The sequence below is a fragment of the Motacilla alba genome, chromosome 2, assembly GCF_015832195.1.
Source record: "Motacilla alba alba isolate MOTALB_02 chromosome 2, Motacilla_alba_V1.0_pri, whole genome shotgun sequence".
Taxonomy (NCBI): domain Eukaryota; kingdom Metazoa; phylum Chordata; class Aves; order Passeriformes; family Motacillidae; genus Motacilla; species Motacilla alba.
Genome location: NC_052017.1, coordinates 64061673 through 64081206, shown reverse-complemented (window position 1 = coordinate 64081206; position 19534 = coordinate 64061673). Strand labels below are relative to the sequence as shown.

General features: G+C 38.9%; 1 protein-coding gene across 2 annotated transcripts; it reads right to left on the bottom strand.

Moving 5' to 3' along the window:
- Positions 1 to 1461: 1461 nt before the first annotated feature.
- TBC1D7 (TBC1 domain family member 7) lies at positions 1462 to 19534 on the bottom strand. Of its 2 annotated transcripts, none has more exons than XM_038128289.1 (9): positions 19381 to 19534; positions 17710 to 17908; positions 17130 to 17253; positions 16378 to 16458; positions 13383 to 13570; positions 11645 to 11782; positions 9853 to 9998; positions 2560 to 2689; positions 1462 to 1734 (listed from the first exon to the last, which is right to left on the bottom strand). In XM_038128289.1, exons 3-9 carry the CDS (start codon positions 17239 to 17241, stop codon positions 1648 to 1650), a joined length of 882 nt encoding a protein of 293 aa, XP_037984217.1. In that variant the 5' UTR covers positions 17242 to 17253; positions 17710 to 17908; positions 19381 to 19534; the 3' UTR covers positions 1462 to 1647. The 2 variants fall into 2 exon arrangements, with proteins under 2 accessions (XP_037984217.1, XP_037984218.1); XM_038128290.1 differs by having other exon boundaries at positions 17130 to 17250.

Genomic DNA, 19534 nt, shown 5'->3' with positions numbered 1-19534 from the left:
CTGACTGGCATTTCTAATCCTGATTCAGTGCACCTCTCTTCACAGAATATGTTATTGATTCCCTTTCAGGACTGAAACAGCTGAACACCTTTGGTGTCATCGCTGCTTGTTTCTAAATGACCAAGTAATCTGCCACGTGACGGCCCCAGTACCACACCATTGGGCTGGCGTGAACTGGCTGTGCAGCCGGAGGGAATCCTTCCCACGGGCAACCTCTCAGACTGCACCCGTGGCCATTATTTGAAACACTTGTGCACTGCATGTTACAGGATGCAGGGCTGTTGGTAACAGAACTTGTGTCTTTCCTGTGCACCTTGCCCAGCTCCTGTGCCTGCACTAGGAAAACAAGCGCCCATCCAAAGTGAACTCCATGGATTACACCACAGTGCAGGCACAACAATGGATTCCAAAGCAGACACAAACATGCTTTTCCTGAACTGGCTGGACTGGGGCATTCCAGCAGCACCAACAGCAAGGTCTCAGCATCCAGCAGAGATCTTCTCCCCAGGATTTTAGGGGTAACCCCAGCCGAGTCCCAGGCTTCCCCACTTAATGTGCTGCAATGTAAACCTGACCCAGTTTAAAACAAAAGCTTCTGAAGCATTTCAAGTCTGCACAAGACCGAGTGCAAGCTAAACACATTCTCTCAAGTGCAAGGAGCATCCTTGGCACTCAGCACACTAAGCACCCATTGAGTCAAATAACAGCTAAGCAACACATTCTTATGTACAATTCTGTGGTCTATGCAAGAGGTAGAAATAGAATTTTACAATTTTACAAGAAAAAGATCAGTTGACCAGTAAATCTCTATCTATGGCGAATCACTCCACTTTTACTTACACCATTAAGTACATTTCTGCATTGACTTAATTCTGAAATCTAAACCAAGCAAGAATCAAGATTACAACAGCTTCGAGGCAAGCACTCAGCAGAGCCATTGGTTATTACTGGGCTGTAATTCTGAACTATACTGGCCCATCCCACTGATTTTTCTCCATACCTGCACAGATCCATTTCTCTGGAATATCTTCCATGAAGAACAAAGGAGATACAGCCATAGGGAGCTTCTGACAGATAAAAAGAAAGTATTTTAAAACACTTCAGAAAAGTATTTCACCCCTGGTCATTGTGATGTCCTGTACTGCAGATTTGGGAAGCTTCATTCATCTGAAAATTTACAGTGTTAAAAGAGTACAATTACACTCCTAGCAAAAGCATGCTTGTTCACCACTCAGCAGGCTGACATTCAGTAAATTCACTGTACAAATACCTCCAAGTAGTAACTAGTCATACCAAGTATAAGACGGCATACTGAAACATTTTTAAATTACAAGTAAATCTACTTACCTTGCTTCAAAAGTTAGTTTTACTTCTGCAAAAGCAAGAGAGCACTCTGTGCAATCAAAATACTGTAGCTGGATGAACACGTAAAACTTCAGAAGTCATCACTCCACTACTAAGTATCTTCATTCCATCTGTATTTATTGAAAAATATTTACATCTTGGTCACCATGCTTTAACAGCATCTTTACACAAAAGGGTTAATGAACAACATCACACTAGGATCACACTAGGATGGGGGAAGGGTGGTAAAATGTCTTTTTGAAAGTTAGGTTTTTTCCCAAGCTGTCACAACCAAGAAAGTTCTCAGACTGAGTGTGCTGGAGTGCCACAGTGCGTGCGCCACAGATCCACAGCTTTGCTGACAATAGCGTCGGTGTTGTCCTGAGGAATCTGCAAAAGATCACGGCAAGGTGCCTGGTCAGAGCACTCCATTGAGACTGTTTTGTTTAAAATAAAGACTTTGAATTTCCAGTTCAGATTTCATCTCTTTATAAAAAAAGAAAACAAAACTAGAATCCCATCTTCCTGTCCTCTCATCCTACCATCCCTCTGTCCAGCACACAACCAGATTACATCTAGGTTTTGGACTAAGAGCTTTTATTTCCAAAATGCTGACAAGCAGGCAGGCACCTCACACTTCACACACTCACCACACTTCACACATCCCTGACACCAGTCATGACTCACACTGCCTATCCATGACCACAAAGTGTATCTTATTTAACTCACATGGGTTACACTGGGACCCTACAGCTCTACTGAGATGCCTCATTACTATTCAGGGTCAGGTCATGATCCCATTCTCATATCAACAAAAACACACATTGAGTCTACAGATTTGCACTCAGGCAAGAGGCAAAAAAAAAGGTGCCAGAAACCAGCCTTTCTAAGAAACCTCCAGAAAAATTAACCTAACCTGACCTGCACTTACTCACAGAAAAACCCTTTTAGTATCACAAGAAATGTGATACTAACATAGACATAAATATAGACAATACATTCCCCAAGCCTAAAAATCACTTAATTCTATGGAAGCCTTAACTCCTGATAGGAAAAGTGATTATTCTCATTGCTGAGCATTCTCCCTTCACCTTGGTACTGGCTACACTGTTCTCAGTAATGTCATCTTTTGGTACATCTGCAGCAGGCAAGCAATTCAGGCTGAAACAGTTATAAGCTATAAAAGGTAATGCAAAGCACAATTAGAGTACTTACATTTTCCAAAAACTGTGTGATCTTTTCTGCAGAATTCAGTGCTATTATCTTCATTTTAAAGGTTAATAATATCTCCACAGCAACAAACACAAGAATCTTGCAGGATCCACTTATAACTTTGTCCCAAACTCTACAAGAAAGTGAAAAGGAATCACTAAACATTATTGCAGTGTTTATCTGCTTATTTCTCTGCTAAAACAGCCTTTGTACAATCATCCCTACCCAGAATATTTTTTCTGAACAACAGCAATGTACTGAATTATTTGGGTCAGGATAAATAGAAGTCATTTTATCAACTCCTCAATCTGTACAGAGCAGACGGATGGCAAGCAGTAATTGGAATGTGCTGATATGGTGTGTTGCTGTTTAGAGATTGAACTGTTCACAAGCTCAAGTACAAAATGCAAATCTTGGCTTAATAGCCTCAACTGTAACAACTACTCTACTGGCCTACACAGACAGCTACCAGAGTGTGTGGTGAAGATGAGAATTTTTCCTAGTGCAAAAAAAAAAAAGGAAATTAACTTCATTAGCCTGCCTAATAAAGATACTCTTCAATCAGCTAAGTTGCTAAAAATTCAGAGAGATGTAATACTGAACTACTACATCTCAAGCAGGTCATTGCTGTATGAGATACAAATATGATCTATCAGCAGGATATAGTCCATGATGTTTAAATTAGGCACAAGGAACAACTATTAAGTCTTCTAATCCATCCCACTGTGCACAGACACTCTCAGAAATACCTAGGCACTTCTACTTCTCATGTGAAATCATACCTGGACCTCCCTGGGCAGGTGTCCAAAGGCTTCAGCAACAGAACGTGGATGAATATTAAAATGGATCATCACTACCAAAACTTACTATTAGCCTGCAACAATTTGAAATCATCCTTCATCCAGTAGTTCTCTCTCAGGCCCAGCTCAAGAGACTCAGGATAAAAGATTACACAGAACAGTGTGAAACCATCTGTCAGATGGCAGCTTTTATGGGCTCACATTATTTTTAGTTCTTGAATTTTAAGAGCTATGTCAGAAAGAGTTTCTGAGGATTACAGTTCTTGCTCCTTCTGGGCACTTGTTCAAAGTATTTCTCCTTCCAAATAAAAACATGGGGAACAAAGATCACACACTGTCCTCCATAATTTCTGAATATAGTAACACCGAGTGAAAAACATCTTCTGCAGCCCATCTACAAATTTGGATCTATGGGTGTGCTCCTTCCAGGGACAACTCAATTTTTGTATGACCTCTCTCAGAAGAATTTGCCCTTCAGCTCAGAGTGCCAGGAGAGCACAACGCAGGCATGACAGCTGAACTGAAGTGTAGGATCACACTTTTACACAAGGAATTAAGAGGGGAGAGCCCAGCCAAGAGCAATTAAGGTGATGAAGGGAGAGGAAAGGTGAGAGAGCTTGGACTGCTCAGCCTGTAGAAGAGAGGGATCTGGGGAATCTCATCAATGTAAACTGGAAGGGAGAGTGCAAAAAGGGTGGAGCCAGGCACTTTCCAATCATGCCCAGTGAAGGGATCTGAGGCAGGAGGCACAAACTCAAACACAGGACTAGATTTTTAACTTACAGCAAAGAAAGGAGAAAACCAAATGTGTAGATCCTCAGGACTATTCTCAAAGTAGAAGGACACAAAAAACCCACATGGACAGATGGGGGCGGAAGGGGGGGAAGGCACAGCCAATTTCTTTCCCCTTTGCAATTTAACTTTAATTCCCTGTCTTGCTATGATTTAGCAATTAGTATAATCCCCATAGGGACAGGAACAACACACAATCCAAGATCAAAATCTTACTGCTTCATTTGTGGTTCAAGCATCCCCGGACAAATGATCACTACAAATACTACTTTGCTGTTGAAGTCAGGTCTAGGAAGCTTTAAGCAAGGATATGAGAAAACTGAGACAACAGCTCTGTTCCACACTGTTCATCCCTGTTTACTTCTACAGCATTTTCCTTCACAAACATAGCTGTTCAGAACACAAGAAAAACTTCCCCATGTGTTCCATGTGCATCAGAACTGTAATTACAAGTGACAATTACAGAGAGTAGCAGATCTCCAAAACCGGAAATAATTTTTAAAGTTTATATCAAAGCTTATGTTAATTTGAAAACAAACTTACTAATCCTATTATAAAATACCCAGTCTTCTTTCATTATTTTGCTTCCAATTCTTCTGACTTCAGTCTCCATAATTACATTAGGTTACATGCTATGCTCAGAAAACACTCTATTGTTTTCCTGCATTATTTAGTCTGATTCCAGAACAAATGTTTTAACAATGGCAAAACAGATGCAGTATCTAAATCACCAGTGTCTTAACAAATTTTGGAAGATGGTGCACAGAAAAGTGAGTGAGATGTCAGCACTAACCAGCTGTGTCTGCTGCTGTGTTTTTTCCTTAACGTTTCCAGCTATTGTTACATTCAGTACAACTCCATCAGTGACAGTAATCAGGAATGATTGTGCAACACTGTGATTAACAGTCAGCACCTTGTTTGTACCAGCAGAGCCAGGAACAACAACATAAACTATCAAAAGTGGAAAAAAACCACAGCAGTTTCAAGGAAATATATTTTCTGATGGTCATATTCTAATACAGCAATCTTTATACATTACGTGTACACAGGTGTCCTTGCCTCACTTTTTTAGTAGCAATCATTTAAGGTCAATTTTACTGCATTTTTTTACCTGTTCTTTGATACTCCTGGAGAGGGGGAAAATATAAGGGAAACATTATGAACTGTGCCTACAGCCCTACACAGGACTGCAGAAAAAGAAATACATATTCTGAACGAAATTCACTATGTTTTGTGTGACTATCATCCTCTGTAAAAATACAACCGTTCAATCAACTCCAGGAACACTCTTGCAGGTGTTTCTTGAACAACAAAGCAGTATTCACAACCACAAGGAAAAATAAAAAGAAATGGGAAGCTATAAAGGCAAAGAGCATGCCAAGGATTATGCAAATGAAACCATTTACTTTTCACTGAGCATCTTCTATAGACAAGATACGACACTCTGTGTGCACCTGTGTGTGAAGGGATGCCATTGTCCAGGCACTCTCTGAGGTTCCTGCAGCACTACAGTGTAGTAATACACAAGAGGCATCACAGCACTGCTGCTCTCTCTTTTTCTGATACATCACCATTAACCTCACAGTTTTTCCCTACGCTGCAGGGTAAACACACTCAACCTTACTTCCTGGTTCTGGTCCTCCAGCCATCCAGGCAAGAGGCATCTAAAAAGAACAAACGCTTTCTCCTCTGTCTGCACTTCTGGGTGTCCTTCCAGAGGTAACTGGGCATGGAAAGACATGATGAGGCTCACACAAATCTCACCCCGCTCTATCATGATCTTGTGCCCATTCATTTGCAAACCTGGGAAGCAGCTCAGTGAGACAAAGGCAAATTGAATTAAGCTTCTGTGTAGTAGTAGCCCACATGCTCATTCTTATGCCCGCCTGCTCCACAGTAAAATTAAGGCATTTTCCGTATTTCTGTTGTTTCTATTAACAAATTACTTACATTTTTACGACTAAATGTAATTTATGCAGGGCATGGAGATCACAGATGTAAAACTACAGAATTATATTAACACATAACGGTAGCGCCAGTTTGAAAGTCACAAGATTTCAGGAGAATGACCAAATATTTTGCCACTAGCACGCTGCCAGATAATAACCTAACACCAGCCAGCCAATGCCAAGCCTTCAGTGCAGAGTACAAACAACAGGGGGCCTGGTAAGTGAGTGGCATCATTAGGCTGTAAAAAACGCCTGGCTCATTCACAATTACAACTGCAAAGCTGCACTGCGTCTGCTGGATCATCTGGGCTGACAGTGCCAGATTAAACTGGAAGCCAAAGTGCCATTTTGCCTGTTGAGATTGAAGCCACAAACAGGATCCCAAGGTTTAAGAGCAGGGATCTCCAGCCGAGGGCCCTCACAGCACCATTGGAAAGCTTTCCACACATGGGCTTACCAAACAGATAAGCAAATATGCTGCTGCACAAATCAAACAGGACAATGATGAGCATGAAAACAAAGGTGTGATCCAGTTCTCTCCCTGTCTCAGAGAGAAACACACCTTTCTCTGCCTCTCAAACCTCTGCTACAGGCAGGTTCAAATTCCAGAAAGCACCCTGTCTATATTCCAGGTGGGATACAGAGTCTTTGGAATGGTCTGCTCCTCCCTTTTACCAATGTGACACCTTTAACAAGTTTGTTAAGAAGCTCATCACATAATATGCCAAATGTATTAGACACTGCATAAGCTCAAAGCGAAAGCTTCCACGTGAAACCTGGCCATATGTATCTTCCAAGCCCACTTAAATTAAATTGATGCACAAATTTTATCTATGGTGTAACTTGAAGTGTGCTATAAAACAGTATTTATACTGAGTGGCAGAGCCTGTCAAGTACTGGTATTGTGCCACTTCATCTCATCATTACCAGGTAAAATTGCTGCACAGCATGTACAAGTCTTGTACACCTTAGAGAAAACCAACCAACCAAACAAAACCATGACTTTTAGATGTATCTGCTTGACAGAGAAGACTACAGTTCGTAGAAAGCAAGCAGCCTCTCTAAGAAAGGCAGTGCTAAATCATAAGTGAAAATAAATCATAAAAGACTGTGTTCAGATAATCTCTCACTTGACAAGAAAGTAAGTAAAATTCACGGGAGAACTGGAGACCTTCAAACCTCAGCAGTTTCAACACTGACATTTGGATGCATTTCAGATAAGCACTGGGGCTTCTAGATCCTAATCCAAACTGAATCTTCAAGCATTAATTAAGTTCATCTGTCACACACTACCCATGAAGTATGTTATTTCCTCAGCGAATAAGGCCATTATGATTACAACTGAATAATTCACAAACCTAAACTGCCAAGAAAAAGTGCACTTTCATCATGTTCCCACAAGAACTGTTGGGAAAAGGGATTGTTCTGTCATCAGAAGTACCAACACTGAAATTTGTTTTTATTCCAGACTGATACAAAAAGCCAGTATTCTGACCTTTTCCAGGGAGAACAAAAGTATTAAAAAATTTCAGGTAATCAAAGTATTCTATTTCACCAAGGTAAAACAGCATATGGAAATGTTAAAGATGCATACTGATTAGACAAAACATTTCATGTAAATAAAACTAACTCAAAAGGGTAGATATTTGAAGCAAAATATTCTTGCAAGATGAAATATGAAATCAAAATTCTTCATCTAGATTTTTCCTTTTACACCATCAGGATGATACAGCTCCATTAAGGTTTCAATTTTCAACAGAAAATAAAAACCCAACCCTTTCACCTTCCAAGAGCAAATCTGCTCTGATACAAATTCCTCCCTCAGCTCTTGTCCACAGCCATAAGATCCAGTAGCAAAATTGAATCACATGAGCTTTAAGCTCTAAGCTGTAACAAACATCCTATACTATGCATGCTTAAATAATTTCTGCAGTTACAGAAGTAGCAAAAACTTTCAATCACCATATCACATACAATCACTAAGCAGACAAGACTATTTTGGAGCCTTACAGGTGCTTGATGAGAAGAACTTGGCATGTAACAATAATCGTGCTGCACCTAAAGGTCGCAATCCTTCACAAATTGTTTTTTTTCTCTCAAGCATAATCCTCAGCAACAAAAAAACCTACAGAACATCAAACACCATGGTCCAACAAGAGCAAAAAGCATGATCTCTAATCTTACAGCTTGTTCCCCAAAATCTTCTTATTCTTATAAGGGTAAATAAAACATTTTTAAGAACAGCCATTTTCCACTTTCCTCCACAGAACATGAAGTACCAGATAAACAAACACTGCATCCACTATTCAGATTATTACCAACCTTACCACCATAAAAGCATTTTCTACAAAGCAATTTACAAAGCACTGTTTCCATGCTAGGTTCCTATTCTAGCCACTGAAGTCCTGTGATTGCCTTGAAGTAAAGTTTCCCTTCAACATTGTTACTTCTCAAAGTTTTTAGACAGCTGAAAATGACACCATTGTTTTCTCTGTGCCACATCCTGTTCAGCTATCAGCAACTCTTGCTAATGCAGAAAGATGTTTCTCTACATTGAGCTTGAATTTCCCGCTTTCCAAGAGTTCTCAGGTAGCAGAATTAGGGAAATCAAACAAGGTTCATTTCAAAAGCCCTTCAGTGAAGTGTCAGGCACAATAATTTTTCCCTTTTAAAAGCTCAACAACCTATTTGTAACTGTAGAATCCTGATATAATCCACAATTTCACTAACTTTGTAATATTCAACTTGCCCTAGTACTTTTTAAAATAAACATTCTGTCATGGTTTAACCCCAGCCAGCAACTGAGCAGCAGACAGCCACTCATTTACTACCTCCACCAATGGGATGGGGGAAAAACTGGAAGGGTAGAAGTAAGAAGCAAATTTGTGGGGGGAGAAAAAAAGTTTCATAATTAAAAAGAAGTAATAATTAAAAAAATAAGGAAGATAAGAAAAACATAAGAAAGAGAAGAAAATAAAACCCGAGACAAGTGATGCAGCTGAGAACAGTTGCCCACCACCCTGACTGATGGCCAGGCAAGTCCCCAGGCAAATGCTCCCACCTGCCAACCTCCTCCTCAGTTTAACTGCTGAGCATGACTCCACACAGAATGGAATTTCCCTTGGGTCAGCTGGAGTCAGCTGTCTTGGCTGTGTCCCCTCCCAGCCATGTTCTTGTGCGCTCCCAGCCTCCTTGCTGGTGAGGAGCAGAATGATGCTGTGTAAGCACTGCTCTGCAGGAACTAAAACAGAGCCCTATCACCAGATAGCCCTATCACAGAGCCCTATCGAAAACACAGCCCTATCACCAGCTACTCTGAAAAAATCTAACTCTATCCCAGCCAAAACCCATACATATTCCCAAAATCTTTTTCATCTAACACTAATACAATATTACAATCACTCCCTAAGCACAGATTTTTGTCAAAAAGCCCAAAAACTGACTACCACTCAGCTATGTAACAGTGACAGAGGGTTTGGAGTTCTGCATCCTGGGTGGCACTAAGTGTCCAATAGAATCAGCTGGGATACTTAGTTCCATTCTTTTTATTTTCAGTAGGTGAAACAATCACACAGAGATTGATTATCTTGCATCAGTAACAAGGGGAATTAAATCCATTATTATTTCCAAGTTAGCAATAAAGCTAACACCATAATCTTACAGGTAAATTATGGAAAGCTCTTTGCCTGCTAGTGATGACAGAAAGCTGAAATTACTATGCAGTTACAAACAGAAAGAAAAGAAAAAGAACTTGCCTCTGTAAACTGGACTCAGGTAAACACCCTGCAAAACACTTTTTAAACCAAAGATCGTAGGGGAGTTTGCTCATTGCAGCACATGCCTTCAGATGCATCAGTAGTCTGTTATCTTCAATGTTCAAATACTGCTCCAGAATTTTTGGCTGAGAAAGGATTAGAAAATTTTAGGTAACTCACAACAGAATACCTTCATAATTAATGCACACTGTAAGACAAGCACTGTCTTAACAATTCAATTAATGTAATGGAGCAATGTAACATATTAAAATAATGTACCTTCATTGTTTCAGTTGTTCCAAAATACAGGTGTTACTGACTTCTGCAATCAACTAATTATGTACTTAACCAAAGAAACAACCTCAGCTTCCTGAAATTGCTGACCACTGGCAGAACTTCCAAGATATCCAGTATTCCCTAGTGCAAGGATGTGCTTCAGAGCTTCAAGCAATGCAGAGATTAAACGTGCACTAATTACTGCTACCTTCACAAGTAAAATCAAGTTTCATTCACCTCAAACCTAACTGCCTTAGCACACATCAAAAAATATCTACACACGATGCAGCAAAACCCAAAAAATCAATTCTGAGAGCAAATCCCTGTGCAACCCATTAAAAGCTGGACATTGATTTATTGTTTAAAAACCCTAAGTATTTAAGGCATAAACATGTGGATAATTTTCTCATCTTGTTTAAATTTTAATGTAACACAATACACATTATCATAAATTCTTGACTGCCTTTATGCTTTGTCATAATTAGGCAAACTGTTAAGACTTCAACTGTCAAAGGCAGAAAACATTTCCTTTGCCAACATTCTCACCTACTGAGTCTTGGCACATTGATTGTGTTACCAAAAAAAATTATGGAGGGAGACACTTGGCACTCTTTACGTCATATCACACGAACACACACTTTAAAAATATTCCTTTCTTCTTTGAACTGGTACAGTTGAATGTACCACCCACAACAAGAGCTAGGTTTAAAAATTATTTCTTAGTTCCAAAAGAACTAACAAGGGCAGGCATAATTTTCCTCAGCAAATTTCTATTCAGAAATTGCTGGTACACATGTACTCAATATTTTTACTTTTTAGGATATTGTTAACTAAAAGCTCCTCTTCTGTTACAGCTATTTGATGAATTACAAGAACTTTCATAATTTTGGTAAGTACACATTAAAATCAAACTTTCATTTTATAAATCAGGAAGACAGAAATTCAAAATTAATAATCTGTGATAATATTCTGTGATTTTTGTGAAAAAAAATATTCTGTGTTTAAACTGTCAGTGCTACAAAAATCTACTCCACTTTTTATTATAACTTGATCTGCAACATACTGTTTTTCTGAAGATTGAGTACTCTGCTCCTTTTATAAAGCAAAACTGTGCTTTGTCTATCATCCAATGAGCAGCATATGAATGCCAGAGATGCAGCCTAGAAAGTAGCAGACGTACAACAAGATGTTCTTCACTTTTGACATTTTTAATTGTTTAAAGAAAATTCTTAAGTGACCAATTTGTGAGACATATAATTCAACTGGATACAATGTAACATTTAGACAAAAAAGGCAATTTAAAATTACCACGTAGCAAACAAAAAAAATTTCTAATGTTACATTAAACAGGGCAGCACAATCACAATTCAAAAAGCACTCCTCCCCTATTCTCAAAATAGCTGGTGAAACAGAATCCAAAGGTGTAACTTCTGATTCTCCAGCTGTCTCCCTGTGTTAATGCCTTCTATGACTGCTTCTCCTTGCAAAAAAAAAAAAAAATTTCCTTTTTCCTTACCAGCTGTTGTAACGAATCCTTGTGCTTGCTGTTCAGCTGATTCACAAAGCAACTGACAAGCCAATAGCATTCTATAGGATCCTCTACCATTTCCTCCATTGCTTTAGCAATAGCAAGAAACACTTCATCTTCAGGTTCCTGAAAAACAAAGTCAAAAAAGTGATCTACAGAGAAGTATTGGACTGTTCTGATTTAAATCTCTGCTATCTGGGGAAAAAAACAGGAATCAACATACACAAAAAGCTCTTCTGGTGTTTCTAAACAAGACATCAGTCAGCAGCTGCACGATGATGACAGATGTCTATTAAAACAGAGCAAGTAACACTTGTCTTGCTTTTAAAACCAAAACATGCTTCAGTGTATAGAGAGTCCTAAATACTACTGGGATAATGTCCCTGCGGCACAGGCTGCTCCAATGCACACATACCCTTACTTGAACTCTCTGCATTCAGATGCACAAAACACTCAGACGACTTCCGTTTGTTACTCAAACATTTCAAAATATTTAGATCAATCTGACATCTCCCACTGCCTCTACAACAAAACACCTGCATTACCATCAAGAGTAACCTCTCATAAGTTTACAGGGACAGTGACTGCACTGAAAAGAGAAGAAATACTGTCTGCAGCAGCAAAACAAACCTGAGTTACAGGACTAAGGACTGGGGCTGTGCTGAACACCATCACTATGAAACCTCCCCGCAGTCCTGAGTGCAGCTCTGGGATGCACTGACAAAACACTTGCTCAGAAGGCAATACTGCTCTAGAAGGGAGGAACTTTCAGCCCACTCCATCGCATGCCAAGATCAAGGAAATTTCTCTACTGGAAATTTGCAGGGTAGGATGGTCACACTCCTAGGAAATAGTAAGGGTATGAAAACATTCCCTCCTCTGACAAGAGAAAGCTGCAGGTAATCCTCCAATTCTAAATATTACTGAATTTTCTGTATTAACTTGAACCTATTTTTATTTTGAACTTTTCTTTAAGTACTTATGTCAAAATTTGTGATTATAGATGAAAAATTACAAATTAAGCTGGGCTAGAGTGAATACGGATAAATTAACTACAGGACAAAATCCACCTAGAAAGCTCTGGGGCTCCTTTCCTCATCTCCTATTTCATGGAGAAAAGAAAGACCCACACATTGTTTTTATTGTCACACTACTAATTTACCACCACAACACAGCCTTGTTTAACCATATGGGTGTACACTGTGAATAGCAGAGTATGTGCATTACCTGACAGAAGCCCAGGTCAGTTTAGACTAAGAAAAAAAGGAGGACAGTACACTGAAGTCTCGATTTAAAAAAAAATAATTTAAGTAATTAAAGTTGCATTAAATCACTGCATTAAATCACTGCTTGTACAGGCTCTGAATTACCCTTGTTTCAGGAATGTATGAACCTATGAGCTACAAGGAGATGATGTCATTTTCATGTCAGTGCTATAAAGAAACTGAAGTGCCCTGAAGTACAAAAGGCTTGAAACCTAGCAGGAAAAATGCACAAAAGAGATTTTAAGGCATAAAATCTTACATAAGTACTTAGGGGAAGGAAAAGAGAAAAGCACTTTGACTAAAATTCTTCTTTTATACTAGTACTTCTCTGTTATCCATTCACCTTACTTGGTCTATCTACAAGCACTTGTGGGGTGATCCGCAGTTCAGTTTCTCACTGGTTCATAGTTTCAAGTTCAATCAAGCACTGTATTTAAAAGACTGTTAAAATTGCCACTGACCAATGGAAAAGCTACGTTTCGAGGCAACTTTCCTGATTCCAGTTGATGTATGCGGAGGAAAACATCAACCTGTGGGGTAGAATCATTAATAAACCGAATCACACGAAGAGCGTGGTGAATATCCCAGTACTGCTCCTTCCGGTACTTCATCACCAAAGCATGAGATTCGTGGTGAGGAGGAATAATACCTAAAAAAAAAAAAAAAAAAAAAAAAAAAAAAATTAAATTTTAAAAATTAAAAGAAAATATATAAGCAGTTGCAAGAAAGAATCCTACTTGTTAATTTTTATAAATGTCTAGTTTTCATTAAAGTACTAGTTGTATATTTGTGCCCCACTTCCATTTATTTTGAAAACAAAGTCAGTGTAGAATGATTTTTATATACATTAGCTGTTCATTTTCTCAAATTCTACACTTTGTCTGAGATGACAGAGAATCTATACATGAAACTAACTAATGCAAAGATACTGTTCACTGCAGTATTAACTACTTTACTGCCAGAAAAGTCTTTACTCACTGTACCCGAGATTAATTCTCCCTACAATGAAATTCAAAAACTAAAATCAATCAGTTGAATCAATCAAAGATTAAAACTTAAGAATGCCACACAGTCACTTGTAAAGTAACATTTGTTATTTTCTTAGCAGAACACAAATACCTTTTCTAGTTTTCTGGGAGAAAAAAAAAATTTAAAAGTATCTAAGTAAAAAGGCAAAGAAAATTACACAGCATCTTCAGAAGAGATACATACCATTTCACTCAGTCCTTCCCCTTACTCCAGAGTCTTGCCATGCACTGATTTTCACAACAAAACTGCCAAGGACTTCAACAGAAATAAAAACATACATACACCTAGGCAAAAAAATGCCATTTCCCTATCGCTAGTGGAGCAGAATTTTTCCCAGTGTAGAAACCCAAGAGAACAAAGTATTCTTCAAAAGTCAGTTCTGAAACGAGCTTCTTTTACCTCTCATTTAAAGAAAAAATTATTCCTGCCAAGTGTTACACCATGGAATGGCTGAGTTGAGGAACAAGCACATCAGACAGAAAATTATCTTTTCTTTTCCAGCTGCAAACCTGTCTGCATTTCAAAAGCTGGAAGAAAGCAAGACATTTTTCACTATATGCCAAAAGAGAGTCAACATCATAACTGTATGTACATACTGCCAACTGTTCTCCTCAAACACAGAGGACAACCTTAGGCAGGCAAAACGAAGCTGAAACAACAGAGAGGTGCCATGAGTCATCCTTGAACAGGAAGGTAACAGAGGCAATGCTGACACACCACATCATCTGGGACATCAGCAAGCCTTGGCACATGTCTGAGAGAGTTTGGTTGACAGGACAGACTTCCTTTCTTAAATTATTAACATTATTTAGAGGTCACATAACACCTCCCACCAGAAATGGACTGGGCTGCGATTCTAGCCATTTAGGGGGAGGTATTTTGTCCTTCTTAATACCAGCTTTTCCAACAACTGCAAACACTGAAATGCAGCTTAAGGGAAGTCCCTGAATCCCTGTTCACCCAAGGCATGTCTAGAATGACAGTACGAATACCTGAAATCAGAATATCACAAGTTTGAAGGGACCCACAAGGACCACTGAGTCCCCCTCCTGGCCCTTCACAAGACTGCTCCAAAAAATCACACCATGTGCCTGAGAGCAGAGCTCACTTCTTGAACCCTATCAGGCTTGGTGTTGCGACCACTTCCCTGGGGAGCCTGTTCCAGTTCCAAACCGCCCTCTGAGTGAAGAACCTTATCGTGATATCCAACCCAAACCCGCCCTGAAAGAACTTCATGCTGTGAAGTGAATCACTCTGGGTTTAAAATACAAAATACTTTTTAGAACCAGTATAATTTTTCATGCAGCTGATTCAGAAGGTGTTTTGTGTTATCAAATGATTCACAGAACCTTTATCTAAAACAGCCCAAGACCCGGCTCTGCAGTAAGCCACTGCAAAGAGACGTATTTTGCTATTATAATGTTGACTGAAGGATTCTGTACTGAGTTGCTTGTCCAAAACTCCTATGCTATATTTCCCACTACTAATATCTTAAAGGATGCTGACAATTTCACTGGCGCCCAGGAAACAATAATATTTTTAAGGGTAGAGACTTTTATCAAGCAGGACTACTCTGTAAGTTCAACACCAAGAACTTCAAGCTCTGTAATTAGATCATGCCCCTTCTGTGCACTGTTCATTTACTACCTTCACCAAAAAAAGGCTGACAAATCCACATAATCAGGAATATGAAGCCAAAACTTTCAAAATGTAAAAAACTGGAAGGGGAAAAAATGAATTTAAAAATTAAGATTTTTTTAAGCCACTCCTGTTTCCAAGTTTATCTTGCATCTAGTCAATGAATGTACTTGACCAGTTAGTGCAAAGCCATTAGTACTTTTGAATTAGTCATCTGACTAGTGCACTTCTAGGAAAATATAATCTATTTACGGTTTTTAGTTTCTGGGGATACCATTAACTTGTCTTCAGCCTTGTATCCTCTTCAATGGCAAATACAATTCAAAGACAGCAGCAAAACCATAAGAAACCAATATTCTGCAGAACACAAAGCTTCTCTTTAGAATAAACATGTATTCCATGCTTCACCCAGTTTAAAATTAATCACAACTGTACTTCAACTTAATTGTCTGTTATTTCAGGAGCAGAGCTGAATATCTTATCAGATATGGATGACTTCTTACAATCCACATTTCAAATTCATTTCATAAATGTACTTGGATAGTGTTACAAAGTTAAATACAGAAACACACTCTCCTAGGTACATTTCAACAAAGTTCTCAAAAACTTCTTTTATCATTGCCATTGGGCATCCCAAGTGGATACAAAAATAGGCTAAATATGTATCAGTAGGCAAGGTAACACAGAATAATCCTGTCATTACTTCTTCAAAGACAAAAAAATAAAAATTAAAATTAAAAAAAAAATTTGCATCTTCCTACATTCTGTATTCCATGTTATAATTCATACCTAGGAGCACTTTCCACACCAGTATACGATACATGGATGGAAGAGGAAACCTCTGACTAAATGTGCAAAGCTTCTCAATATCTGTAAAGAAATGAAAAGAAAAAAAATTCAGGACAAATTTAAATACAGTTATAAATAAGCATGCATCTCTGATCCAGCTAAGTATGACAAATTTAGCGGCAGATTGAAATTCCCTATTTCACCACATATTATCAACAAATGCTTTCACTGCTTTCCCGTTGGCCTTATTTACAGAAAAACTACTCTAGGTTCCATCAGGAGGAAAACTGGTCCATTTTTATAGGCATTTTGTAAAGCATGTCACTGTCAAAACAATTAAGGCCTTTTTTAAAGGGACAACATTTATCTTTCTGTTCTGCCAGAGATGTGGCACTCCTCAGGGACCAACAGCAACAACATCTTCACTGCTTTGAAGTTAGATGGAATTGACAGCATGAGATGATGCATTCTCAGATTAAAACTGCTTTCCCTAAAAATCTTTCCGTTTCTTGGGCACAGAGAATGAAAGAAGGAAAAAGGAAGAAACAAGCAAGCTGACAAATCTTTAATAGTTTTAAAAATCAGACTTCCAGGTCTTTGGAAATCAAAGGTCTGCTAGCACTAACTGAGAGATTATTGGTAAAAGATGCAAAACTTAAGTAAGTATCAAGCACAGCAGGTAAACATTTTCTATTACTCCCTCCTCAGCCCCTAATCCCCAAGAAACAGAGCAAACAGTGAAATTAACTTGCCCAAACGATCATCCTTTAACAGAATTTCCAGCGACTTCTTTTCTTCAACTCCACGAAATCCCACTTTTTCATAATACACTGAGCGGAAGTTTCTCTGAGAGTCATCAGCCATGACTTGTTCCTTCTGGAGAAACAACAAATTCCTCTGAAGACTTAGAAGAATACACTCCTATTGCTTTAAGGTCAAGTAATTTTGCACACTGATATAAGTTTACTGCCTATGTCTCTACAGTATTAATAAACCCTACTGAATATTAAGATCTTCCAAGATTTTTTTTGTCACATACTAACATAAACAATTATAAATGTAATTCATTCTAAACAAGATCTAAAGATACCAACTTTATAAACAAAATTAAGGGATTTTAAAAAATTATTCACATAGTATATTATGCTAAATTGGGAAAAGATTTTTTTTAAAAATTGCTGGAGAAACACTTCAGTATTTTATGCCATACCCTGTAATTCAAAACCAACATAAAAATAACCAGTTACAAGTCTGACAAAATTTTGACTACAAAAACCCTACTCAAGTAGAACTATTGTCCACATAAGTAAAATTATTAGGTTTCTTACTCACCAGCCCAGGTAATCAGAAGCAAGGACAAGCCAGAGTTGGCCTCAGTGGCACAGGGGGACAGGGAAGAATAAGGCTGGGTGTGTAGGTTTCTTCTTAAGTTGCAGATATGAATTAAATGCTCATGTTGTTACCAGCTGCCGTAACAGCCACAGCCTTGAGCTTGTTATTCCAGCACTAAAACCAAACAAATGTCTCATCCCTGTAGTGGAAAAAAAGGTAAATTCCAGTGAGTGCTCTGTGTATCACAACTGTAAATGACATTTCAATTCAGCTCAACCCTCTAACTATCAATTCTCTCTCCTCTGCAGGCTTGCAAACATGAGAAAGTTCTGTTTCCTCACTCCAAGGACTGAGAACAATCTTAACTTTTACGTCCAGTGACAGCAGCAATACTTTGAGAAAAAGAATTTATTTTTGACTAAAGAGCAGTGAATGATGCTTGAGAAGCTTTTACAGTTAAATTCTTCTTTTCCTTGCAGAACCAGAGCACATATCAGGAGCAAAGCACTTACAGATATAAATAAAGACCACAATTTTACAAAGAGTGCATGCATTTAAATTTGTATATCCAGAAGGCCTATTTGTGTTTCAAATTATGTCTGGTTTTAGTGCTTTGTAGGATCAGGGCCAAGACCAGACAGCAAAATACAAACCAGCAAACGGCTGAATTAGTGCTTTCTGAGATAGGCCAAATATTATTTTAAAACCAGAGAAAAAACAAATAAATATTACTTGCAACACATTCCAGTCCTGAACTATCTTTAAGAAAATGACTGTGATATTCATCTATGGTGCATTTAAAAATCAGATTTCCATGTCTTTGAAAATCAAAGGTCTGCTAGCACTAACTGAGAGAAAAAATATTAAGAAAAAAATATTACTTGCAACACATTCCAGTCCTGCACCATCCTTAAGAAAATGACTGATATTCATGTATGGTGCATTTAAGGGTCCACTGATCAGAGTGCTCACTGTTTCCATTGCAGCCATGTCTAAAAGCAGGCTTCAGATGTGACAGTCAGTCAACTACTTTTGAAAATTTTCAGATTTTCATTTACATTTTCAAGTTTTTAAAAGCTGAATTTAGTGTTATTTAGAAAAACAGCTTAAAAAAAACAAAAACAAAAAAAAGAAAAAACACCAAAACACGTCTAGCCCATACCATGTGTGGAAAAAATGAGAAGACAGACACAGAACAGGAACATTAAACATAATTTGAAAAATAATAGCAGGGCCTATTAGCCAGGAATACTATTTTTATAATTTTAAACTAGCACTATAACAGCAGTACATCGTATTTATTCAGTGGTAAAAGGAGGAAGACAGTTTGTTTCCTCCCTCCCAATTTAGGCTTTGTATTTTCATGGTATACAAATGACCAATATTCCAATCTTTACACCCATCTTCAATAAACTGGAAAAAGAAAGGGGGAAAACAAATCCTTAGCCGGCTCATTAGAAGTGTGCTGAAAAGAAGTGTGCAAGGAACTCGTCCTATCCTCAGTTACAGCATTCCCGGCCACGACAGCGGCTTTCCCGGGATCATTAAGTGTCACTCCAGGTGAGGCAGCAGCGCCGCACAGGCCCGGGGTGCGGAGCCGCCGCGCTCTGCCCCCGACCGAGCACCCTTCCCTCGCAGGCCCCGCCGGAGGCTCCCCCCACCCGGCCGTACCTCGGGGCTCAACTCCCGGCCTGCGTCAAACTCCCAGAGGGAAACAAGGGCACGTTTGGGCACGGGATCACTGCACCCCGGGAATTCGGGCCGCGCCGGGCTCCCCCGCCGCCCCCCGGCACCTCGGGCAGGCGGGTGCGGCGCATGCGCGGGC